The sequence below is a fragment of the Colobus angolensis genome, unplaced genomic scaffold (assembly GCF_000951035.1).
Source record: "Colobus angolensis palliatus isolate OR3802 unplaced genomic scaffold, Cang.pa_1.0 Scaffold156, whole genome shotgun sequence".
In the NCBI taxonomy this organism is placed as follows: Eukaryota; Metazoa; Chordata; class Mammalia; order Primates; family Cercopithecidae; genus Colobus; species Colobus angolensis.
The window spans coordinates 4,338,536-4,365,991 of record NW_012114666.1 but is presented as its reverse complement, the minus strand read 5'-3'; the positions used below and the strand labels follow the sequence as shown (position 1 = coordinate 4,365,991).

General features: G+C 37.3%; 1 protein-coding gene across 2 annotated transcripts in view; it reads left to right on the top strand.

Annotated features, from left to right (window-relative positions):
* DOK5 (docking protein 5) overlaps nucleotides 1–27,456 on the top strand; it is a 181,597-nt gene that overhangs the window by 94,863 nt on the left and 59,278 nt on the right. For both annotated transcript variants that reach the window (XM_011936714.1, XM_011936715.1), the window contains exons 3-5: nucleotides 23,195–23,309; nucleotides 23,398–23,517; nucleotides 26,396–26,585. In XM_011936714.1, coding sequence (XP_011792104.1) covers nucleotides 23,195–23,309; nucleotides 23,398–23,517; nucleotides 26,396–26,585 — 425 coding nt within the window. The remainder of the gene's footprint in view (nucleotides 1–23,194; nucleotides 23,310–23,397; nucleotides 23,518–26,395; nucleotides 26,586–27,456) is intronic.

The following is a 27,456-nucleotide window of genomic DNA, read 5'->3' as shown; positions in this document are numbered from 1 at the left end:
CCATAGTAAAGACCCCTGTGCAGCGAGATATGTTCCTGCAACTGATTCCTGGCCTCAGGTGAAGAAGCACAGAAGACACGTGCCCTTCTTTTTCTCTTGCTCTTTTCTGCTGATTCGAAAATGGGCGTCAGCCATCTTGGCCCATGATACTCGAAAGCTTATGGATTGAGGGTAGCTCAGCAACAGGTAGAAGCCTGGAATTGGGTGTTCAGGGCTGGTCTGTGCTCCCTGACACCGTAGAACACCAGGGCAGCCCAAGGCTACCTACCTCTGGTTTTGTTTTATATGAGAGGAATAAACTTCTTTCTTGTTTAAGCCTTTATAATGTTGGATTTTCTCTCATGTGCACCAGAGTCCTAGCTATTAGAGATGTAGTAAAATTTCCTCATCATCCAATGCACTCTGGATAGGGAATCCTATTATTCACAGTCAGGAGTATCCTGACATGGTCGCTGTCCACTGGATTTGAATTTCTTGAAGATAGAAACCATGCTTTATTCATCTTTATATCTATCTTTCCAGCATAGTGTCTCATGCAAAGTAGGTGCTTTGGATTCCACAGACCCTTAGGGTTCCCAGGAAATGATTCTTGGCCTACTTATACTAGTATTGCGTAGTAGAAATGTTAGGGAACCCTGGTGTATTGAGAATTAAAAGGGTTGTGCGACTCACATGCCAAATTCTCTGTCATCTGAGCACACGCATAGTTTTGTGTTATGGAGAAGACCCTCCAATAACAGAGATAATGACATCATATTTTAAATTTTACTTATTATTATTATTATTTGAGACAGGGTCTTGCTTTGCCATATAGGCTGGAGTGCAGTGGTGCTATCTCGGCTCATTGCAACCTCTGCCTCCTGAGCTTAAGCAGTCCTCCCACATCAGCCTCCTGAGTTGCTGGAACTATAGGCGTGCACCACCATGCCCAGCTGATTTTTTAATATTTGTAGAGACAGGGTCTTGCTATGTTGTCCATGCTGGTCTCAAACTCATGGGCTCAAGTGATCCTCCCTCCTGGGCCTCCCAAAGTGCTGGGATTACAGGCACAAGCCACTGTGCCAGGCCTCATTTGTACACATATTTACATTTAAAAAAAATCAATCTAAAACATGCAGAAGGTTAAGAAAAATCAAATGGTATTGAAGAGTTTATCGTGAAAAGTAGTAGTGCCTACTTTATTCCCACCCTTCTATTGTGGGTTGAATTGCGACCTCCCAAAAATATATGCCTAAGGTGTAACTGCTGATACCTGTGGATATGACTTTATTTGGAACTAGGATCTTTGTAGATGTATTCAAGTTGCATTGGGGTTATTGGATTAGGGTGGACCCCAGTCCCATAGCTGGCACCTTACAAGAAGAAACACAGACCCACAGGGAGAAAGCCATGTGAAGACAGGCAGAGACTGGAGTGATGCAATTAAGAGCCAAAAGTGGCAAGGACTGCCAGCAGCCACCAGACCGTAGGAGAGATGCATGGAACAGACTCTCCCTCACAGCCTCCAGTAGGAACCAACCCACCAGCACTTTGATTTTGGGCTCTGGCCTCCGGAACTGTGACAGCATAAATTTCTGTTGTGCAAGAACCCAGTACTTTGTTACTACAACCCTGTTCTAGGAAATGAATTCACTTCCCGAGGCTTAATCACCATTGTCATTCCCTGGTGTTCATTTTCCTGGTGGTCGCCTCTGTAACTCTCAGTGATGTGTTTATAACTTTGTTTCTTGTTTTATTAACTTCCAGCATTACCAACAGACTCCGTCCCTTTAGAAAGTTAATGGTTTGGCTCATTTATGTAATCTCATCAACTCTTTCTTCTTACTTACAAATTGTAACCCTTACTTTACTTTCAATAAATATTCTACTGTATGTGGAACATTCAGTAACATGCTTAAACCCCTGTGCCCTTCCCCATAAATGTTAGAAAGTGATTCTTATATCAGTCTCATTTGTTAATGATCTTATTGCCTGTCCCCGTTGCTTTCCTCTTCTCTATTTGTCAGGTTTTTTTTTTTTTTTTTGCTTTCCTGTTATTAAGTACAAGGTTCTTGTCTTACAGCAATGTGGGCTCACTCTTGTCACACGTTCCATTGTTTCGAGAGAGACTGGAAGCAAAGATCTTTTAGTTGATACAAGAAAGGACAAATTGAATATCTCTCTAGGTGACTGTCCTGAAAGCTGCCTTTAAAATTTTTTTAAATCTCTTATTTACCCCTTGAACTCATGCTAGAAAGAGAAAGCAATGGTATTCCCAGGAGGCAACATGTGACACTATGCTTAGTAGGTCTACTATTTTAATATGTGTAAATTACAAATAAAACTATCATCATACGTTATTTGCGATGGACCTAGACTCCTATTTTCTTTCAGTTATTTATAGTTTATATATATATATATATATATATATATATATATACATTCATTGTCATGGAAAACATTACAAATACTTTAGCTATAATAACATTTTTATTAGAGATACACATATGCTTCACAAAATATTATTTTGGTCAGTACCACCATTAAAACCATCAAGGACAAATTTGTGTCTATGCCCCCTCTGTAAGGATACCCTAATTGTGATTGGAAAGCTGAATGTTTTATATGCCAGAACGACAGGTTTCAAAGAAAACACAAAGAACAAAATCAGAGAGAGAGAGAAAATATACATATACCATGTAGTATGACCATGGATGAAACAAGGTCAAAGGTGATGTCAGCCCCACGTTGTAACATCTACTGGGGCAGGAGTCACAAACGCTGGGTCAGATATCACCTGTGAGTTGCAAGTACAAGATGGTTTCAAAGCTATGCCTCTGCAAGATTTCTTTGTTTCTTTTTGAGCCTTCCCATCACCCTTAGAATTGTATCAAAGCTCACTGCCAATACCCTGGGCTCCTAGGCCCTGCATGATTCTGCTCCAGCACATTTCTCTGACCTGCCAGGCCACTTGTCACTTTGCTACAATGACCTCCCTTCACTGCTCCTGTCTCAAAGCCTTTGCAGTTTCTGTTCCTTTGGTCTATCGAGCTCTCCCCCATTTTTTTTTCTCTTCCTCCAGGGATTAGCTCAATTTCAGTGCCTGAAAAGGGCCCTATTTGAATACTCTATGCTAGTCAGAATCACATTTCTTTAGTACTGTACTCTCACTTTCTGTCTGGGGATATATTCCAAGACCCCCAGTGGATGGTTGAAACTGTGTATAGTTGTCAACCCTATATATTCTATGTTTTTTCCTATAGGTACATAACTATGATAAAGTTTAATTCGTAAATTAGGCACAATAAGAGATTGACAATAACTAATAATAGAAGAGAACAATTATAACAATATACTGTAATAAAAGTTATATGAATGTGGCCTCTCTCTCTCAAAGTATCTATTGTACCATACTCACCTATTTTCAGAGCACAGCTGACCATAGGTAACCCGAAACCTCTGAAACAGAAGTTGTGGACAAGAAAAACTACCATATATTAAGTACATAGCCTTTCTCACTGTTGAAATTATGTTGGCCAGGTGCCGTGGCTCATGCCTGTGATCTCAGTGTTTTGGTATTTTGGGAGGCTGAGGTGGGAGGATCACTTGAGCCCAGGAGTTTGAGAGCAGCCTGAGCAACAGTCTCAACATAGTCTCTCTAACATTGTCTCTTAAAAAAAAAAAGTCATCTACTTGTATATTTGTTTACTGCCAGTATACTGTAAGCTCCAGGAAGCTTACTATGTGCATGTTGTCACCTGCAGGTTCTTGTATCCCTCACCACATTAGGATACTGAACATGGCAGGGCGTGGTGGCTCATGCCTGTAATCCCGGCACTTTGGGAGGCCGAGGTGGATGGATCACGAGGTCAGGAAACCATCTTGGCCAGCAGGGTGAAACCACGTCTCTACTAAAAACTACAAAAAAATTAGCCGGGCGTGGTGGCATGTGCCTGTAGTCCCAGCTACTCAGGAGGCTGAGGCAGGAGAATCACTTGAATCTGGGAGGCGGAGGTTGCAGTGAGCCGAGATCACGCCACTGCACTCCAGTCTGGTGTGACAGGCGTGACTCCATCTCAAAAAAAAAAAAAAAAAAAAAAAACCCTGAACATTTCCATCAGCAAAAGGACTTTTTGTGTTGCCCTTTCGTAATCATATCCTCCAGTCCTCCCACCCCACCACCCCACCACCCCAGCAGGCACTAATCTGTTTCCCATTTCTACAATTTTTTTTTCTTTTCAAGAATATGTAATCGTTTGGGATTGGCCTTCTTCACACAACATAACTCCCTTGGGACTTATCCAAGTTACTGTGCATAGCAATAGCCCATTCCCTTTTATTGCTAAGTAGTAATCCATAGGATGCATTACTGGAGTTTGCATACATTCATCCACTGAGGAACATCTGGGTCATTTTTAGTTTCTCGTCATTACAAATAAAATTGGTATGAACATTCAAGTTCATGCTGAATGAACATAAGTTGTCCCCACCTCCTCTCCATTTCTGGGGTAAATTCTGAAGAATGTAATTGCTGGGTCATATGGTAGTTGCACGTTTAGTTTTGTGAAAAGCTGTCCAACTGTGTTCCAGAGGGACTCTACCATTTTACGGTCCCATGAGCAATGTATGAGTAATCCAGTTTCTCTGCATTCTCATCAGCATTTGGCATTTGGTGGTGTCACTATTTTTATTTTCGTCAATTCTTTTCTTTTTGAGACGGGATCTTGCTCTGTCACCCAGGCTGGAGTGCAGTGGCATGATTATGGTTCACTGTAGCCTTGAAGGCCTGGCCTCAAGAGATCCTCTCACCTCAGCCTACCAAGTGGCTAGGACTACAGGCATGCACCACCATGCCTGGCTAATTTTTTAATGCTTTGCAGAGATGAGATGCCCAAGCTGGACTTGAACTCCTGGCCTCAAGTGATACACCCTCCTCAGCCTCCCAAAGCACTGGGATTTATTTTAGTCATTCTAATAGTGACATTTCATTGTGGTTTTAATTTGCATTCCCTAGTGGCTAATAATGTTGAACATGCTTCTGTATATCTTCTATGAAATGTCCTTTTATGTATTTGACCTATTTTCTATTTTTTTTTCTTTTTTTTACTATTGAGTATTGGGAGTGTGTGCGTGTGTGTGTATATATATATATGTGTCAGATATGTGCTTCCAAATATGTTCTCCTAATGCATAGCTTTTTCTTTCACCCTCTTAACAGGATCTTTTGCAGAAGAAAAGTATTAATTTTGATGAGATCCAATTTATGAATTTTTACTTTTATTGCTCATGCTTTTGGTGTCACATCTAAGAACTCCTTGCCTGAACTTAGATCCTAAAGATTTTCTTGTTTTTTTTCTTAAGAACGAAGTTATAGTTTTAAGTTTTACGTTGAAATATGATTCATTTTGAGTTTAATTTTTGTATTAGGAGTGAAATGTGGTTTGAGTTTAATTCTTTTTCCCTGTGATTGTCCAATTATTCCACTACCATTTGTTGAAAAAAATTATTCTTTCCTCATTGAATTGCTTTTTTACCTTTGTCAAAAATTATTTGAGCATATTTATGTGAGTCTGTTCCTGGATTCTCTATTCTTTTCCATTGAGCTGTATATCTGTTTCTCTGCCAATATCATACTCTCTTGATTACTGTAGCTATATAGTAATCTTTAATATTGGGTAGAGTGATTCATTTCACTTTATTCTCTTTTTCAAAGTTATCTAGTGGCTGTGCTTTTCCATAAAACTTAAAAATAAGCCTGTCTGTATCTACAGAAAATCCCTGGGATTTTGAGAATTATGTTAAGCCTATAGATCAAATTGTGGGAGAGCTGATATCTTTTCTATGTTAAGTCCATTCATGAGCATGGTATGATTCTCCATTTATTAGAGGATTTTAAAAATGTGTTTCATCAGCATCTTCTAATGTTCAGTCTTCAAATCCTGTACACTTTATTACATTTATACCTGATTATTTCATTTAATTTGTATTAAATTGTAAGGTTTTTAAAATTGAGTATCTAATTTGTATAAGTCAATCATTTTTGGCCTATGATATGACAAAACAATCATCTAGTTTTCTCTCCTACCCCACAATTATTTAACTAATCTTAGAAATGATTAATTGTCTTTGCGTTTTGGGAGGAGCCTCAGGTTTTTACCAGTTTATGAAAGTTTAATTTGTTTAGTCTGTCATTGGACTATTTGTTTTTGGTTAGCTTAGTTATAGTTTTCAGAAACACACAATACACATAATGAAATAAGAAAAACGAGACAAAACCAAACTTTACTTATGAAGTGAATTGATTGTAGATGTTTTTCCTCCATTCATATGTGTTTCTTACATGAATTTCTTAATAACATGTATCTCTAGGATACACTCTATCCAGTTTCACATTTGTATGCATATGTGCATACACACCTAAAGATAGTCCGAGTACACATATAATCTCCTTGTAAATGACGCCAAAAGGAAAGGGTGGGTTTTCTCAAGTTGGTGAAAAGTTTGTCAGATAGTTTTTCCATTTGGGAGAAATCACAGGCTATTATTAGCCAAGGCAGCCATTGTCCAAGAAATTCTGTTGACAAAAGATGGAAATCTACTAATCTGTTTAAATTTTTTTTTTGCAGATTTATTTTTTCTCTTTACACTTCTTATTCCATATGTTATTACAAAAACATTGTTTCTGTAACAAATATAAATGATTCTGAAATGTATGAACTAAAATGAAAAAAAAAATCTGATGTTAGACCCTAATCCCTGTCATCAGAAAAAAATGCTAATAGTTTAAAGTACATTTTCCAAACTCTTTCCTCTGTCTACACACACAGAAACACATTCTCACATACATATAAATTAGTTTTAGAGCTAATATGGAGTAATTCATTACATATTATACATATTATATTTAAGTAGTCCATAAATTCAGGTTTCCATAGGACACATTTGGTGAGCTTGTGGTTCTTGCATAAATTATAGTGGCAATTCCTTTCATATTCAAAATATTGTGGTTAATGAGATAAATTATATGATCACACGAATTACCCTACTCCCCTTTTCTTCATGTTTTGACTTTAATTCTAAGTCAATAATTAATGGCTATACCTCCTTAATTTAACAGCTCTAGGGTACTGTTTAGTATCAATACACCATAATCTGTTTAAGCATACCCAAATTGGTGGGCAGAAATATTTCCAATTTTCTGCTAATGCAAATCATATTACAGTAAAGAACATGTGCATCTATTTTCATGTGCTCAGACTAATATTTGTGGACAGAGCAGGCTGAAAAGTGAGGTTATCAGGTAACAGCCTGCACCTTTAAGTTTTTTCTAGTTACACCAGATGTCTCTAGAAAGGTTATATAAAATCATCCACCCACTGACAGCTTATGAAAGTCCTCCTCATGTCAGATTCCATTTTCTCTGTAAATTTCAGATGTAAACTTTTCAACTTAAGCATTTTTAAAGGCAGACACAATGCACAAATGGATATTTTAGTTATTTCACATGGACAAATAAAGATCCACTCTTCAAGGAGACGTCCACATTTATAACTCAGACAGGCGCTAGTCCCTATTTTAAGTGACCAAGGGCATGTAGATATTTTTGGAAAGAATGAAACCATATATATGGGGACTGGACTATGACTGTCTAGACTGGTTCTTTCTGAAGAAAATATTAATAAAGTATTTGCTTAAACTGCCATGTTCAAGGGTCCTGGGAGGAGCTTGGATGAAACGTCTTGTGGATAAAATTTTTGATGAAAACTAAGGGTGTTTCTCTTTGCTTGCTTTTCCCTGCTCACTGACACTGTATATTTAAGTCACTGGTGTTTTTCTAGAAAAGATAGTATGAAAAGGTTAAAAGTTTTGTCACACACCATACAAAATCTTTTGGAAATTTTTAATAGAAATGCTTATTAGAGTACTTTAGAGTATTCTGCCATTTTAAACATAATTATATAAAAATAATTGTTATAATTTAATTGGGTTATTTGTTAACACTTCAGAAACATTGTGGACTCAGAAATGGATGGTTTTCATGTTAGTTTTATTTTTGAAGACAACCTACAAAAGTTAAAGGGGCTTGTGCCTCTTTATTTTCCGTAGGATAATTACTTTACATTTTTTTTAAGAATGAAATAATTTGAAGCTTCTGCAGAGCTTTGCAATTTGCATATACAAAGTGAATTGCTCACTTAATTCATTCAGTCCCACAAGGGAAAAAATAATTAGGATACAACCTACAAAGCAAGGCGGAAAATTACCTTTTAGGTAGCAGTCTTGTTTTTACTTGGTAAACATAAATAAATCATCATCTGTAAATGATCATCAGCAAAAGAAAGGGAAAAATTGGAAATCAGATCCTTTTTTTTATAAAAATGGCTTTTGACTTTGCAGCACACCAGAAACACAGTTGATATTCCCACAAAATGCAGACTAATTGCATAATTCTGACAGGAGTATGCCAGTTCCTCAAGGGAATGTGCCTTTAAAATCCCATTGTATGAATCTTTTTGAAACAGCAGAAGAAATTTCAACAGTTTGCCTGTCTAGTTACAAAATAATCCATTTGGAAAATTGAATTGTGTAATTTGCAATTGTTTTCCAAGTTGTTAATGCAAAACTATATCGGTAGCAAATTAAACTTTTAAAGTATGACCACTTTGTTAATTGTTGGCTGTTAAACATTTATTTCAATGAATACTATCATGTATGATGAATAAGACATCTGGGGTATGGCTTTAAACAGACAAATTAATTTGGCAGTCCATTTTTGGAAATTCCTAATTGGATGGCATAAAGATTTATCTGTAATTTAGGAGAGTGTTGAGTATTTCTTTCCTTTGACGGAATCAGTACTTTGTGTATTTGATACTCAGAAAGCTAGAAACCAAGAACTGTATAGTAATTAACTGTTTCTTAAATATCTCCCTGCTTTTTTATTTCTCCTTATTCTTACCTAGGTGACAGTCTTAATCACTTTTTGCTGTTTTGTCTGCTGAGCTCTCAGGACCTCCTCTCCTGCCCTCAGGTCTGGTTCCCATCCATCTCATGGTTAAAGGTCAAAATGTGTGGCCAAGCCAGCTGGACAAGGCTTAAATCCAGGAGGTGTCATTCCCAGAGATTCCATTTGAGTGGTGCTTCTTATAGTTGTATGATGCAGCTGCCTTGTTCATTGTCCACTTTTACTATATATAACATCAGCACTGTTGACATTTTGGTTGTGAGAGGCTGTCCTGTGCATTGTAGGACCTTTGGCAGCATCCTTGGCCTTGACCAGCTGGATGCCAGCAGCGTCTTCTTAATTCTGACAGCCAAAAATATCTTCAGACACTGCCAAATATCTCTGGAAAAAGGGAGTGGGCAAAATCTTCCCCAGACGGAGGACCACTGGCCTATGGAATCATCTTTCTAGTGCGTAAATATGACTGTTCCATTTGCCTGCTTAAGCCTCTTAATTTGTGCTTTTCAGATCTTATGATTCACCCTAAACTCCTGAGTGCAGCGCACCAGGCTGTTCAGGATCTAGCTCTGGTCCAGCTGCTCCAGCCTCATGCTCATCAGTTTCCTGTTGCCACCTTCCTCCCATCACTCTTCCCTATGTCATACCAAACTCTGCCGTCTTACGCTTGCGCACATGTAGCTTCTTTTGCCTGGAAGCTTATCTTTGTTTTCTTTGCCTCATAAACCCATGCTCATCCTTCGAGACCCACCTTAGGACTAACAAGGCCTAACCCAGAAATGATGGCCTCTCTGATCTTTTTCTCTATATTCATTTGGTGGTTTAGTAAAGAGTTATTCAATTTTCTGTGTTCGAATTGCTGTCTCAGTTATTTGCTGTCTGTATGAACAAATTAACCTCTTTACGTCGCAACATTCTTATACGTACAATGGGAACACAATAGTGCCAGCCAGTTAGAAGACTGGAAAAAAATTAAATGACGTGATTGATGTGAAGTGTTTAGAACTTAATACCTGGCATATAATTAAGAACCAAATGAATGTCAGCCACTGCCATTATTATTGTTATTATGCTATCATAATATCTTTTGTTTAAGGTTCTACAAATGGCCCACAAGCAAGGCAGGGAGCCCCCCCCCACTTTTTTTTAGGTCTTGGGACCTTTGGGAACCATATGGATCAGATTATTGGATCTTTTCCTTTGTGTGCTTCTGTTGCACTTGTGCAGACTTGGTCTAAATAATCATTCTCTGGAGTTCGCCTGCCTCTGCCATGGGTTGGGAATGGTCCAACCCTGGGTATGTTAATGACATCACTGTGCCTGTCAGCCTTGTTGCTTTTACAGTGGGGATGATGCCAATAGTCACCTCTGGGTGTAGAACTTTAATTTAACAAATACTTACTGAGGGTCTACCCTGTACAAAGCATGGTTCTTGGCAATGTGGGTATGGTGGCAAATACAGCAGATGAAACCCTGACCCTACTGCAGGATTTCAGTTGGGCTTTAAAGATAAAATAAAGGTGGGCTCTTAAGATAATAAAGTTGGCCGGGCGCTGTGACTCAAACCTGTAATCCCAGAACTTTGGGCTGACGTGATAGAGGAAATAGAGGGAGACAGAAAGGAATATATATAAGCAAAATATGTAGTGTACTGGTGTTACTGATAAATGCCAAAGAGAAAATTAAAGCAGGAATAGAGGATAGGAAGTACGGAAGGAGAGGGTTGCAGTTTTAAGCAGAATAATCAGGAATGGTCTCATTAAGAGGTAATATGCAAGTCACTGGTGGTAGGGTGAGAGTGAGCCAATGGCGTAGCTAGAGGAAGTGTTTCCAGGCAAAAGAAGAGCAAGTACAAAGCCCGGAGCAGGAAGAATGCTTCTAGGGAGCAACAGAAAAAGACCACATAAATGAAATGGATTTCAGTTGGGCCTTAAAGATAAAATAAAGTTGGGCCCTTAAGTTAATAAAGTTAGGCTGGGCGTGGTGGCTCAAACCTGTCATCCCAGAACTTTGGGCTGAGGCAAGTGGATCATAAGATCAAGAGATCAAGACCATCCTGGCTAACATGGCGAAACCCCGTCTCTACTAAAAATACAAAAAATTAGTCGGGTGCGGTAGCGGGCACCTGTAGTCCCAGCTACTTGGGAGGCTGAGGCAGGAGAATCACTTGAAACCGGGAGGCAGAGGTTGCAGTGAGCCAAGATCACACCATTGCACTCCAACCTGGGCGACAGAGGGAGACTCTATCTCAAAAAAAAAAAAAAAAAAAAAGATAATAAAGTTGGTTGTGCATTGACTTGATTTCAGTAGAGTGTCTTCCACATAATGACCTCTAGCATCACAGTAAGGCCACGCTTGCAGAGTGGTGTATGGGAGCTTTCTGAGAGTTCCAAAGGGCTGCCCACTAGATAAGCAGAACTTCAGTGTGCAGCTTTACTTCTTCCAACTATGCAAACAGAGGCATTTCTTTTAGAGGAACTCAGAGTGTGTGGGAAGAACACATGCAGTTCAAATATATCTTGAGAAGAGAGAATCAAAGTTTGTTCAGACTGATTTTTTAGGCAGTGCCATCCAACATAATCACATGCTGGAGCCAAAAAGCACATCACCAACAAGGTAGCCTTCTGTCATTTCCTGCACTGCTCCAGGAAAGGCGAGCCGGACCGCCTTCCCCATCTGCCACAAGTCTCTGTCGAAGGAAGGATGTTGTGCTGCCGGGGGAGGTTTTGAAGGCACGATGGAAGGAATGATGGAAGGCAAATGCCGCCAAAAGACCTGAGAAGCAGAGCATCACCCATATCCTTTCTTCACAGGACTAGATGGACACCTGTATCCACCTCTGCTTGGCTTTCTTCATATCCTTAATAAGTGCAGTTCGAAATTGTGGTTGTGATAACAGCCAGCTGTCTATTTCTGCTGAAATGCTCATGAAGAGGACTGATGATGATGTGATGTTTTAATGCCGCTGTTCCTTTCTTGAGGAAGCTACCTGAGTGTGTATAGCAGCTCACCTATTGACATATCTAAGTTAAAAGCCGAGGATGAGGATGTCTGTGCCTACAAGGACTATGTGGTGGGCACTGATGTCAGCTAAACAGGCAGAGTAAATTCGAAAGAGTTGAACTTGCTCATGTGACTAAATGCAGTAGTTACACATTTTTGAAATTTAAAAATTGAATAACAATAGTGACTCTAGTAATAATCAGGATCTCTGCAGATTATATTAGTGAAAAGCATTGTGGAGTAGAAACAGGAAAAATGTCTTCAGTCAATGTTTATCTTGAACCTGGCACCCATAGACATGTAGGCTTAGGAGGACGAACTGGGGAATTAAAAAAAATAGTATTTTGATGCAGAGGACAGCCTTAGATGAACGCTAAGACTCTTTGCTGAAATGGTTGGGAAACAGGATAGTAGGTGATGCCAAAACATCACCTGGCTCTAATGACAATTAGGAAAATTGCTATTTTACTATGAACAGAAATGGCAGCTACCTCCAAGTGATCAAGCTGAGCCTCATTCATGGAGGGATTTTCTAGCATTCTTTGCCTTATGATGTGATGCCGTGTGAAGTCCTCAGCATCACTTGCAAAGCATTCTTAACAAAAATGTTTATCTGAATCTCATCAAACTTTTAAATGTAACTTCCATTTTAGAAGAAGCACAGGGAATAGAAAAATGAAGGGCACTATGGGAAAACAGACAGATCTAGAACGTGGAACATTCTGCAAGAAAACTAACATGATCTTTTCAACAGGCAGGAATCATTTAAAAAATATGGACTTCTCTAAATTAAAGAGACTCAGAGATACAAAGAGACTCAAGGCCTGAATCCTCATGGGATTCTGGATTGGAGTGATGGTGGAGAGGCATGGGCACAGCTCTAAAAAACGTTTTGGGGAGGTTTAGGGAACCTTGGATATGGGATGGAAGTTAAATATACGAGGAACTATTGCCTGTTTTCTTAGTTGTGTAAATGGCTTTGAAGTAATGTGAGACAACCCTGTTATTTTATTTTTGAGACAGAGTCTTGCTCTGTCACCCAGGCTGGAGGAGTGCAGTGGCGCTATCTCAGCTCACTGCAACCTCCACTTCCCAGGTTCAAGCGATTATCCTGCCTCAGCCTCCTGAGTAGCTGGGACTATAGACGCCCGCCACCGTGCCCAGCTAATTTTTGCATTTTTAGTAGAGATGGGCTTTCACCATGTTGGTCAGGCTGGTCTCAAACTCCTGACCTCAAATGATCCACCCACCTTGGCCTCCCAAGGTGCTGGGATTACAGGCCAACTGTGTTATTTGTAAGAAATATTTGCTGGAGTTGTAGAGATAAATTATATAATTTACTTTCAAATCATTTAACCAAAAGCAAGTATGTGCACGTGTGTGAACACGCACATGCACGCAAACACTCATTACATTTATATATAAAGAAAGGATAAATCAAAAAATAAAAGTAGCAAATCTTAATAATTGTTCATCCTAAGTAGAGGATACATTGGTGTTTGTTGCATTATTCTTTTAGTTTTTCTGTATTTGAAAATCTTAAAAATAAAATTTTGAAAAAGAAAATCATGAACACAGAATTCCTGGAGAAAAGAACAGAGGCAGAAAACAAAGAATACCTTTAAAACAATGAAACCTGAAAAGATTTAGAAAGAATAAAAGAGGACTGAAAAGATTCCTAAAATGTCAGTCATCATAATTAGTTTAAATCGATTTAACATCTATATCAAAAGACAATGCCTTAGATTGGATAAAAGTATAATAATCCGACTTTATATTTCTAAAAATCAGTTATATGTTTCTATAAGAGATACCTATAAAATGAAAGCAAATAAAAGTTTAAAATAAACTTTAAATAAATAAAACGGTCATCCACATAATGGACTGCTGCTCAGAAGCCAAAACTTCTTACATTTTCAACTGCATGGATGAATCTCACAGATATGATACTGGATGAATGAATCCAGACACACACACAAAATATGATATTCTATTTATATAAAAAGTTTTTAAAAGAAAGAACTAATCAATGGTGATCGAGGTCAGAATGGTAGTTTTATATGTGGGCCGTAATGACCAGGAGGGGGTGGGATTGACTGAAATTGTTTTTATATGTTGCTCTATATGGTGACTACACAGTTGTGTAACGAATAAAGATTCACTGAACTGCAGTCTTGAGATTTCTGTTTTTTACTATATGTGCTTTGCCACAGGACCTGGCACCCAGATTCCTATGCTGTGTGTCCTAAATTTCATTTGAGTGGTAGCCTGCGTGGGCTTTAAACCACGGTGCCATATGTACCCACATAAAACCAGGTGGTTTTGAGAAGCTGAGTTTGTCTTCCACATTTCAAAGTGCAAGTAGGAAAGATGAGTTCAGTTGAGACTGCCTTCTTTTGAATTGACAAATACTTTATTTTTACATAGAAATTAAGATTTGCATTCATTTTTTTTCCCACTTCCAAGTGATGTACTTTTAAAGATAAAGTTTATGATTTTCAGAAATATCCTTTAACATATTTCTGTCTAAGACCATTTGCATCTTTAATTTTATTCATTTGCTGATTTTCTCAGCCTGTCATGGATTCATTCATATGTTATTATTTGATTTTTAAGGAACACTTGCTATGGAGAGTAGTATTAGGAAAAACATACTTCTTTTAGAAGCCAGAAGTTCTAGATTTGAGTGTGGCTGCATCCCTTCCTTTCTATGAAATTATAATTAAGTTACGTCTTTGATTTTCACTTTACTGATCCTTACAATGGGTTTAATAATAGTTTACCAAGGATGTTGTATCATCCAGAGAATTTAGTATTACTTTAAAATCATTCAGTATTCTGTGTTTGATTAAAGTGAATGGGCTTCCTTCTTGAGAAGTAGATTTATAATTGTTACTATTGGGAAGGGGATTAGAGTGGAATTCATTTCTTTATTTCCTTATACTAGCTCTGCATCCATATAATGGGACACTGTGTTAGGTTTCCTTTGAAAATTAAAAAGAAAACATGATTCAACTGCTAAAATAAAACTGATAGCCAATGTTCTAGTGGAGTTTCCTGATTATTAGGAATTTGGCTAGGAAATCTGGTCTTCTTCATACAAGAAGCAATATTATTGCACAATGGGATTTGAGAGAAAGCGCTATGAAAATCCTTGGCCAAAAGGAAATCAAACAGAGGGTGTATTAGCCAACGTCTTCTGTGGCAATAATTCCAAAATCTTAACAGTTTACAGCAAGACATCTTTATCTGTCACTCTTTCCCTAAGTGGCTGCCCCTTTTCACATTCCCATCAAAAGTGCACAAAGGTTCCAGTGTCGCCACGTCCTTGCTAACACTCGTTATCTTTTAGGTCTGTGGGGTTGTTTTTTACTGATAATAGCCATCCTAACAGATAGGAGGTTGTGGTTACGGTTTTCATTTGCCTTTTTCTGATGATTAGTGATGTTGAGAATCTTCTCATATATCCGTTGGTCAGTGTATATCTTCTTTGGAAAAATGTCTATCTTTGAATAGACATTTGCCCATTTTAAAATTGGCTTATTTATTTTTGCTTTTATTATTTTTGCTATTGAGTTATACAAATTTCTTGTGTATTTGGGCTATTAATCCTTTATCAAGGATATAGTTTGCAGGTATTTTTCTCATGCTGTAGGTTGCCTTTTCACTCTCTTGATTTTTTCTTTGCTATGTATAAACATTTTAGTTTGATGTAGTCCTACTTGTCTATTTTTGCTTTCATTGCCTGCGCTTTGGGTCTCATATCCAAGAAATCACTGTCAAGACTACTGTCATAAAGCCTTTTCCCTCTGTTTTATTCTAGGAGTTTTATAGTTTCAGGTCTTACATTTAAGTCTCTAATCCATTTTGAATTGATTTTTTGTTTATGGTGAAGTAAGGGTAGAATTTCATTATTTTTTATATGAATATACAGATTTTGCAGCATCACTGGTTGAAAAGCCTATCATTTTCCCATTGTGTAAACTTGACACCCTTGTGAAAGACCATTTTATTGTATAAGCATCAATTTATTTCCAGGTTCTCTTTCTGTTCCATGTATCTATATGTTTGCCTGTGTACCACTACCATATTATTTAGATTATTGTAGCTTTGTAGTATATTTTGAAGCAATTCTGGCTTTGTTCTTTTATGTTGGTTTTTTGACTCTATAAGGTTCTTTGTGTTTTCATATGAATTTTAGCATTGCTTTATCTATTTCTGAAAAATCCCCTGGGATTTTTATAGAGATTATATTGAATCTGTAGATCATTGTAGATAGCATGGAAATTTTAACAATGTTAAGTCTTTCAATCTATGAAAGCAGAATGCCTTCCCATTTATCTGTGTCTTTTAAAATTAATTTCTTCAGTGTTTTCTAGTTTTCAGTGTACAAATATTTCACCCATTTGGTTATGTTTATTCCTAAATATTTTGGGTTTTCTTGATGCAATAATAAATGAGATCACTTTCTTAATTTTCCTTTGGGATTGTTTATTGTTAGTGTATATAAATACAACTGATTTTTTGTATGTTGATTTTGTATCATGCCATTTTACTGAATTTGTTTATTTTTTTGTATGTTGGTTTTGTATCATGCCATTTTACTGAATTTGTTTATTTGTTCTAACAATTTTTTGTGTGTGGATAGAATCTTTAGGGTTTTCTACATATAAAATTATGTCATCAGCAAATGGAGATAATTTTACTTCTTCCCTTCAGATATTGATGCCTTTTGCTTCTCTTTCTTGTCTAATTGCTCTAGCTAGAATTCTATTACCTTGTTGAATAAATGTGGTGACAGTGGGCACCTTTTGACTTGCTCTTGATCTTAGGAAAAAAAATGTTTTTGTTTTTTACCATTGAGTATATGGTCTTCATCATGTTAAAGTAATTTTTTTCTAATCCCATTTTGTTGAGTGTTTTTATCATGAAATGTATTGAAATTTGTCAAATGCCTTTTCTGCATCTGTTGAGGTGATGATATACTTTTCATCCTTTCTTCTGTTAATGTGGTGTCTCCTTCTTGCTATGTAGAACCCTTGCATCTGAGAGATAAACCCCACTAGATCATGATATATTATCCATTGAATATGCTGCTGAATTCAGTTTGCTAGTATTTTGTTGAGAAATTTGCATCTATATTCATCAATGATATTGGCCTGCACTTTTCTTTACTTGTAGTGTCTTTGACTGGCTTTGGTATCACAGTAATGTTGGTCTCACAAAATAAATTTGGAAGTGTTCCTTCTTCTTTAATTTTTTTGAAGAGGTTGAGAAGAATTTGCATTAATTCTTCTTTAAATGTTTCATGGAATACACCAACATTTCTTCCAACAAAGAAATACAAAAAAAGCTATCTGATCATGTGTATTTCTTTGTTGGAAGATTTATGATTAATTATTGAATCCCTTAATAGTTACAGGTTTGTTCCAAGTTTCTATTTCTTCATGATTCAGTCTACATAGGTTGTGTGTTTCCAGAAATTTATCTACCTTTTCTAGGTTATCCAAGCTGTTGACTTTTTCTTGGTGTATCATCGTTCATTGTAGTCTCATAATCCTTTTCATTTCTGTGGCATCAGCAGTAGTATCTCCTTTTGTTTCTGATTAGACTCCACTTATTTTCCTTAACCTAGCTGTTTGTCAATTTCATCGATCTTTCAAAAAACAATTCTTGGTTTCACTGTTTTTTGCTAGTGCTTTTCTATTCTCCATTTCATTTAGTTCTAATCTAATTTTTATTATTTCCTTTCTTCTCCTTACTTTGGGCATAGTTTGCTCTGTTTCTAGTTCCTTGGGGTGTAAATTTAGGTTTATTTGAGGTCTCTCTTCTTTTTTAATGTAAGCATTTACCATTATAATCTTCTTTCTTAGTATTGATTTTGCCACTTCACACAAATTTTGGTATGCTGTGTATTTGTTTTCATTCAGCTAAGGATATTTTCCAAATTCCCTTTTGGCTTCTTCTTTGATCTATTGATTGTTTAAGATTGTGCTGTTTAATTTCCACATGCTGTGATTGCTTTTCAGTTTTTCTTCTGTTATTGTTTTTTAGTTTTATTCCATGGTCATTAGGAAAGATACTTAATTCTGTTATTGTTTTTTGGTTTTATTATGTTGTGGTTGGGAAAGATACTTAAATTCGTCAAGACTCGTTTTGTTACCTAACACATGATCTATCCTATGTGCACTTAATAAGAAAGTGTATTCTGCTGCTATTGACTGTATTTGTTTGTTAAGTATAGTTGGTCTTCAGTGTTGTTCAAGCACTCTGTTTTCTTACTTATATTCTCTTTGGATGTCCTATCTGTTATTGAAAGTGGGATATTGAAATCTCCTACTATTATGGTGTTGCTTTCTCTTTCTCACTTCAGTTTTATCAATCAATGTTTACTTCATATATTTGGTTGCTCTGGTACAGGATACATATATATTATAATTGCTATATCTTACTGGTGAATTCACCTTTTTATCATTATAGTGCCCTTCTATGTCTCTTACTTAAAGCCTATTTAATCTGATATAAGTATTGCCACCCCTACTCTTCTTTTGATTGCTGTTTGTATGGGTTATCTTTTTCCATGTTTTCACTCTCAGCCTATGTGTGTCCTTAAATCTAAAGTGAGTCTCTTGTAGACAGCATATCATTGGACCTGGTTTTTAATTTATTTTTTGATAGGGCAGTTTAATCTATTTCTATTTAAAGTAATTACTACACCAGGCATGGTGGCTCATACCTGTAATCCTAGCACTTTGGGAGGCTGAGGCAGGTGGGTCACTTGAGGTCAGGAGTTTGAGACTAGCCTGGCCAACATGGCAAAACCCTGTCTCTACAAAAAATACAAAAAAAAAAAAAAATTAGACATGTTGGTGGACACCTATAGTCCCAGCTGCTCAGAAGGCTGAGGCAGGAAAGTCACTGGAACCCAGGAGGCAGAGGTTAGCTGAGATCACACCACTGTGCTCTAGCCTGGGTGACAGAGTGAGCCTCTGTTTAAAAAATAAATAAATAAATAAATAATAAAAATACATAAGTATTGATGGGAAATGACTTACTTTTATCATTTTATTATCTTCTATATTCCTTGTAACTCTTTCATCCTTATCTTTTTCTCTTGCTGTCTTATTTGTGATTTAAGAAATTATTTAGGATCATATTTTGATTCCTTCCTCATTTTCTTTTGTGTGTTTCCTATAGGTATTTCTTTTCTGGTTGCTGTGGGGCTTATATAACACATTTTATAGTTATGATCATCTATTTTAAGATGATAACAACTTGACTTCAATCACATACAAAAACTGTACTATTCCACTAGACTCCTTTATGTTATTGTTGTAACAAATTTCATGCTTTTATATTATGTATCCATTAACGTAATTTTATAGTTTGTATACTTTTATCTTTTCACTTCTGTATCAAAATTAAAAGCTGTTTATACAATATTTGTAATGTTACATGTAATGCAATGTTATAGTACTATAATATGTATTTGTGTATGTGTGTGCATATATATATACGCACACACACCCCTTTTCCAGTAAATTATATGTTTTCATTTGCTTTCATGTTACTATCTTCATGTTACTTTCATTTCAACTTGAAGGACTTCCTTTAGCATTTCTTATAAGGCAGATTTCTTTGTAAGAGGGCTATCATGTCTTGCCTTGGTTTTCTCATTTGCAAAATGGAATGACAGTGGAAATAAATACATCTCTGAAAAGTTTTATGTGACTTGTAAGTATATCTGCAAAATTTAGTTATCATAATTATTACTTTAGCATGTATATTGAGGAAGTTTCCATTATGACATTATGAATTAGTGTAGATTGCAAGGCTTGTGTGTGTTGTGTGTGTGTATGTGTGTATGTGTTGTGTGTGTGTGTGCACATGCCCACTGGGTGTAGTTCTGAGGTAGAGACAGAGACTGTTGCCTGAAAATCTGATTGTCCTTTGACCCATAAAATTATGACCCTGCCTGCTCTGGGAACAGTCATTTGCTTCTCCTGAGCCGGGGTGTTCAGTTGCTGATTTCCTAAACCAATTTCCTAAATGGGTAATTGTGTTCTGACTCATACAATTCCCCCTACATTTCCTGACTATTTCAGGTGAGTATCTCTTCCTCTTTGCCCTTAATGGGGATGTAATGAAGTCACATGTTTCGAAGTCGTTGCTGTGTGTCTGGCTGGGGTGGACTACTCTTACATAATGTCTCACTAGAGGGTCAGAATAAAGTTGACATACGTATTCTACTTCCACCTCAATTTCTAATCACGTTGAAAAGAAAGAGATCTTAAAATAAGAGGTGGCTTTCAGGGTCTAAAGATCCTCTGGCTGAAAGTGTTTAGTTAGTCATTAGTGTTTCAGATGTGTTAAAAGCACAGGCTTTAGGGTCAGTTTGCTTCATTTTTTAAGCTGTGAACTTGGTTGTATGACTTTAACCTTTTGCAGTCTAGTTTCCTCATCTGTGAAAAGGTGATAATAATAATATTTATTTCACAGAGCTTTTATGAAGATCAAATGAGATATTATCTATAAAAATGCTGGCTGGGCGCAGTGGCTCACACCTATAATCCCAGCACTTTGGGAGGCTGAGGCGGGCAGATCACCTAAGGTCAGGAGTTTGAGACCAACCTGGCCAAAATGGTGAAACCCTGTCTCTACTAAAAATACAAAAAAAAAAAAAAAAAAATTAGCTGAGTGTGGTGGTGGCTGCCTGTAATTCCAACTACTCAGGAGGCTGAGGCAGAAGAATAGCTTGAACCTGGCAGGTGGAGGTTGCAGTGAGCTGAGATCAGCATGGGCAACAGAGCAAGACTCCATCTCGAAAAAAACAAAACAAAACAAAAAAGCTAAGTACGTTATGTGGCGTATGTGTGGGGACCAATGCATGTTGGCATCAGTATGATTATTTTCATTGGTCTGGCCCTTCAGTAAGTCATTGCTGGGCAACTCGAGTCTAGCTGGGTGCTAGAGAGAGAAACATTAAGTACAACAACAGATAATACAGTAGAACCTCATGCAGCATATATGAGAACAGAGAGAAGAGAAATGTTAGTTGACACTAAGGTCAAGGCACGTTTCCTAGAGGAAGTAGACCTTGAGGGAAAAGTGAAATTTCCCTGGAGGAAAGAGGCAGGAGAGGGAGAGGCATTTGCCTTCCAGAAGCACCATGCAAGTAAATGTATGGGTGAGTTGGGTCTTTCATTCCTATAGTCCACTTATAATTATTGAGTTCTCACTATGTGAGGGGTTCTGTGTTTGACTCAGGGAACACAATGATGAGCAGAGCAAAACAAAACAAAACAAAACCAAAAACAAAACCTACTCCTGCCCTATGTAGTATGTAACTCTCACTTTTCAGGCAAGATGAGCATGAAACCAATAACCCATAGGAAAGGTGTAGGACATCATTGGATGGTGTAGCCTTGAGACTGATGAGGTGTTAGGATGGGAGGTGTCCAATAGGGCCTCTGTGGGTAACTGAGATTTAAACTGAGACCCATGTGGGAATGGGAGTGAGGTAAGGAGAGATAGAGAAGGTCCTGTGCCAGGAGAACCATGGTGTCTTCTGGGAACTGACCAAAGTCCACTGTGGCTGAGACATAGAACACATGGGAAAGGTATAGAGAGGACACTGGTGAGATAGTGTGGACAAGACCACGGGGGGTCTTGGTGGTCATTCTAAGGATGCAGGCTTTTGTCCCAAGTACAATGGGAAGTCACTGAAGTGTTCTGTTTATGCAGAGTAATATTTCAAGACTTACGTTTTGAAAAAAAAATCTGCTATGTGCAGCATGCATTAATGGGGATTAAAATGGAAGTGGAAAGACCAGTAAGTAGTTGTGACAAGATGATAGTGGCTTGAATTGGAGTAGTGGCAAAAAAATAAACAAATAAATAAACAAACAATTCAACAGTTGTATCTGGTGAGTCCTTAGGCACTTGGTGTAGTTGGAGAATAAGATACACGGTGCTGAGTCACTGCCATGATATGTTTGGGCAGTTTTTGAGGAGCAGGGGTATGACATTTCATGCTAAGAAATTTGCATTTATACTATAAAAAGGGCTGATGGAGATGAAGAAGCAGAGAAATGAAATAATCAGATTAGTATTGTGCATGGAGCATATTTATTTCTCTTCCCCCCTGCTTCTTGAGCTAAGCACTTATTGAATTTAGAGTCATAGACGAGAGAAACGGCACAACATCATTGCAAGCAAAGATTGATGGAAAGCGGATGCTTTTGTGTAACAGCACAAAAGAGATATATGAAAGAGAGGTTAAACTTGTCAGTGTGAAAAGCTATTGATCTGGTAAATACTTACCCTGAAGCCATGTAAGCCTTCTCTCAGGCATGACCCAAATATTCCAAACCTCCACTGCAGCCGAGGATGCGGATGTAACTGGATAAGGGATGACCACTATGGAAACACAATGAGTCAAGACACTTTGTGGAAAGGGAGGGGTTTACAAAAGTGTTAAAGGAGCCAAGGGATTATAAGATAGAGGAAGGAGAGAGAGAATGTCTAGTGGAGATGGCTTTCCTCCCTGCTAGGAAGAAGGTGCCACTGGGTAGCGTTCTCAGAGCCTAAAACAGAGGCCCCATAACCATTGAGGAGCTAGGAGTAAGTCAGAGACAGAGGGAACATATTTGGAAAACCAAATTCATTATGTACTTTCTGTGATTTGGACCTCAAGTCAAGGGTCATTTTTGAGACTCTTGACACTCAACCTCTGACTGGTCAAGAGTGAAATAATCTAGTTATGAATTGGAACACTCTTCCTTCCCTTCCTTGGGTTGATGTGTTTAAGACACTTACATGGGGAGTACTCAGAAGGGATGGAATATTTGCAGGCCTTTGCGGTCGGCTGAGAAAGAAGACTGTCTGTCCACAGAGACCAAAACAGACATAAGAACTGTTGATCAAGTGGGAGTCTTTGGGAGGATTTAGAAAACTAAAGAAAAAAGAAAAACCAAAATGTTCTTCCTCTATAAAGTTTTAAGCCTGTTCCACTTAATACGTTTCAGAAAATTTAATAAGGAAAGATAATCTGTTAACCAGTCTTGCTGTGTGTTACAGATGACACTAAATTCACTTAAATACATCTTAGCTTTCAGATAGTAGACACTTTTTCAACAGGTTGTGCTCAGTTGTGCTGTGCAGTACTGATTTCTGGGCCTCACTTTTGGTGTTGTACACTGGAGACATTCATTCAGGGAGTGTGTCAAACTTATAATTGTTCATTTTCAGGTTACAGAACTCAACAATGTGAAGAACGTAGCTCGATTGCCAAAGAGCACCAAGAAACATGCCATAGGGATTTATTTCAATGACGATACCTCCAAGACTTTTGCTTGCGAATCAGGTTTGTCTCAGGCAGGGCAGGGGTCTTTTGCTTTTAGATTCTGAATGGATGCTGGGCACACAGTTTAATCTTTTGGACATTTCCACAGATCTTGAGGCCGATGAGTGGTGCAAAGTACTCCAGATGGAGTGTGTAGGAACACGGATCAATGACATCAGCCTTGGAGAGCCTGACTTACTGGCCACTGGGGTTGAGAGAGAACAGAGTGGTATGTAAAGAAAATTCTCTCCTCTCTTTTTCAAAACTGCTTCTGTCTCCATATAATAAAACATAAGACATCTTCATTATGTAAAGTTTTTGGGGTATAAAAATGTGTAAAGAAATAAATAAAATAACCTTTTATCTAATCCACAACCTGTGTTAACATTTCAGTGTATCTTTTTCTTATTTTCTTTTTCCAATTCGTAACATGAATGTATCCACATTAATAATATCAATTAGAAATGTTGGGGAACCTGCTATGTGCCAGTTTGTTGGAAGATGCTTTACTCACCACAGATTATTTATTATACGTTTCATAGTAACCCTGTGGTATAGGTATAATTACATACAGCCCTATGGTATAGGTATAAATGCATTTCATAGCGGCCCTATGGTATAGGTATAATTCATTTTGCACATGAGGAAACTAAAATTTAGAGGAAGTAAAGACCTTCCTTCAATTCCATTAGCTCACTAGTGTTTGATTCTAGACAATACCGTTGGTCCTATATTTACAGTGTACAGATTTTAAAATGTCACGGGCATTTTTTGGTCTTGCCTTTTTCACTTAAAATGTTATCAACAGCTTTGCAATGCTTTCAATATAATTCAAACTTTATGAATATTTCACCAAATTTAAACCCATCTAAAATCTGTAATTAAAAAAATATATATTTTGTCGAAACACTGGAGCCAACTCTGAGCTCAGCACTCAATCTGGGAATAAATAATTTAAAATAATAATGACCAAAATATTCATGAACACTTCAGCAAAAATCAATGTTGATTTACAGAACAAACCTGGATATGAGGAATCATTTCTTTGTCTCCTAACAGCTGAGCCTGGGGATAGGGTAGATCAGATCACAGAGCTCTGCTTTAGCTGGCTGACTTGATCTATGAGGGCATGCCACCATGGAAAGGTCTGTGGGTCATCTGGTTTGATTACCGACATGGCAGAGATGGAATTGTACTGACTCTTTCTGTAGGTGCACACTCCAATGTCAGTAAAAAAATGCTGTCCCTCCCAGTTGGAACTATGTCTTCATGACACATTTACAATCTGTGACTGTTTTGGATACAACATGTCTACCATAACCCATCTCCATGGAAGCGTTATTGACCGAGACCTAGAGGCGCTGGGTAATTCAGAGGAGCCTCTTTGTAGGTTGGAAAATTGAGTTACAGAGAAGTCAAGTCATTGATGGGGTTACACAACCAATCCCCAGGCTCCTGCTTCTCTGGTTCACTAAATCAGGATGCCCCAGGCAGAGAGGATACATAGGAGCCAAGCATAAAGAAAACCTGGCAGGTTTTGATTATGATTCATTTTTTCACCTAGAGTGCTCAGATCAGCACTTTTCACAAATTTGTATTTGGGAAGCAGTATCCTGACAACACTACAGTCTGAATTTAAAAATTGGTGGTACCTAGGAGATACCTTTCCCACAGCAGCTTTCTGTGCCTCTGTTTCCTCTTCTGTTAAATGGAAATAATAGCTCTGGTCTACAAGTATCAGGGATTATTATAAATTCAACTAAGTCCTCTCAGGCCCTTTACAATGTTAGTTAGTATGACTTCAAGTGACTGTAAATAAAATGGTTACTCTCCACTATTGCTGTTATTCTTTTTAAAATTTTATTATTTTTTCCTACCTCTCCCCTGTTGTTATTCTTGAGTGAGGTAGGACTTAGAGAACGTCTAAGCAAATAGATTGATAATGATTTCTCTTACCTTTTGCTTAACATAGATAGTCTTTCTTACTTGGAAGTTTCAAGGGGGGAATACGCTCAATTAGAATACATTTTTTTCAAATAATTACTATAAATCAATGAATATTTGCTTATTGGGAGCATGAAATAATTTAAAATTTTTGAATAGTAGATAATGGAACACATTTCATGAACACAATCTCGGCATTACTGTTTACTAAATTCAACTAAAATCTATGAAAATTCAAATGACTATCTTATTATAAAACAATGTATTTAAAATATCACTAATATAAAATTGTTAATGCCACAATGTCATATGTAGGCAATCTATCATAATGATGTATAGTTGGAAATATATTTGCTATAGTAATATTTTTGTTCATATTTCACTGAAAGACTTCGACTCAAAAACTTCTTAATGAAGTTTCCAGAAATATAACAGAAATATGGTGACTGTAACTGCAGGGATGAAAATTAGGTTGCAGTAATCAGCCAAGCAGTTTATGTAGAATAATTTTGGTTGCATTTTAGTAATCATCCAAATATGCAATGAACATTTCTTTCCAGTATTTTGCTAAAAAAAGTTCTTTGTTAAAACTAGTTCAAATATATGCATTGGCATTTTCCCAAATTGTTGGCCAGTGAAGTGCATAGTATTTCTGTGGAGTTTTGTTTAAATGATTTGGGATACAGTTTTATTCATTTAGTTATAGAAATTACAAGTTGATCAATATAACTTTAATAACGTTAAACCATGACATAGTTGTTTTGCACCTGCATCTTTTGTGAGCACAAAAGTGTGGATCTAGTTAATGTGTTCTTGGCAGGAAAAAAAAATGCTTTTAATGGTTTTATTGCTTTAGACTTTTATTCGCATACACATTTTTATTATGCAAATTTAAAAATTCTAAAAATGGTCTTTGCTCATGTAAATAGTGCTTAGTGTATGTTGACAGTCAGACTGTATCATTATTATGTTATTTAATAGGATCTGCATTTAAGAAATTATTTTCTGGAACCGTTAATTAATGGGAAAGGTTTATCTTTCTGAATATGCAACCAAAATCCAGAGTGTGAACTTGAATTGTTTTTAAATGCCTCTATGTTCCTACAATGTCTTTGATGTTTTATTCCTGGGGATTTTAGACTAACCTTTTGTTTTTCTCCCAGAGAGATTCAATGTGTATTTGATGCCATCTCCTAACTTAGATGTACATGGCGAATGTGCCTTGCAGATTACATATGAGTATATCTGTCTTTGGGACATCCAGAATCCCAGAGTCAAACTCATCTCTTGGCCGCTAAGCGCCCTGCGGCGGTATGGACGTGATACTACGTGGTTCACTTTTGAGGCAGGGAGGTGAGTTTAATGACTTTTAATGACTATTTTTCTACTGTGTGTGTGTGTGTGTGTGTGTTTATTTTTGCCAGGCTCGCATCATATGAGGCGGTAGGTTTACCTATGAGACCCAACTGAAGTACACTTGAGAAATTCATAGAGTTGCAATTACATAATAGGAGGGGTCTTGTAAAATATTTATATATTCAACGTGGCTTTTCTCCCCTGTGGAAGATTCTAATGTTTCACACGCATGATACAAATTTTCGTTACACAGTTTGTTTCCATACCACAAACTGAAGTTGATCCAAGTAGAGATGTTAACAAGGTACCATTTCCTGGGTCAAGTTGAACAGAGGCGAGCTTCTTGATTTTGGGAAACTTTCATATTATGATTTCACTTATGTTTCCTCATCTGAGCTAACCGTGGTAGATTATTAATATGAGGGACCATGGAGTTTTACCAGCTACAATTTCTTGAGTTCCATCTATTTGGCTTACAGTGTAAGGATTCCCATGAATACTGGAAGAGATTAATGCTCAAACTTGCTCTTTGTGATACCTACTAAGCACTTTCCAGGTTTTCTCTTTTTCCTCTTAGGGTTAATCTGGGAGAGATAAAATAGTGCCAATAATATATGCATTGGTTGCTACCTACGAAAAGACTCCTCTAGTCAGAATCCTATTTTCCTTGTCCTTCACTTTTCCCTCAGAATTTAGGATTCATTTGGGAGCACTGCAGATTTTTTTTTTGTTTTTTTGTTTTGTTTTGTTTTGTTTTTTGAGATGGAGTCTCGCTGTGTCTCCTAGGCTGGAGGGCAGTGGCGAGATCTCGGCTCACTGCAAGCTCCGCCTCCTGGGTTCACGCCATTCTCCTGCCTCAGCCTCCAGA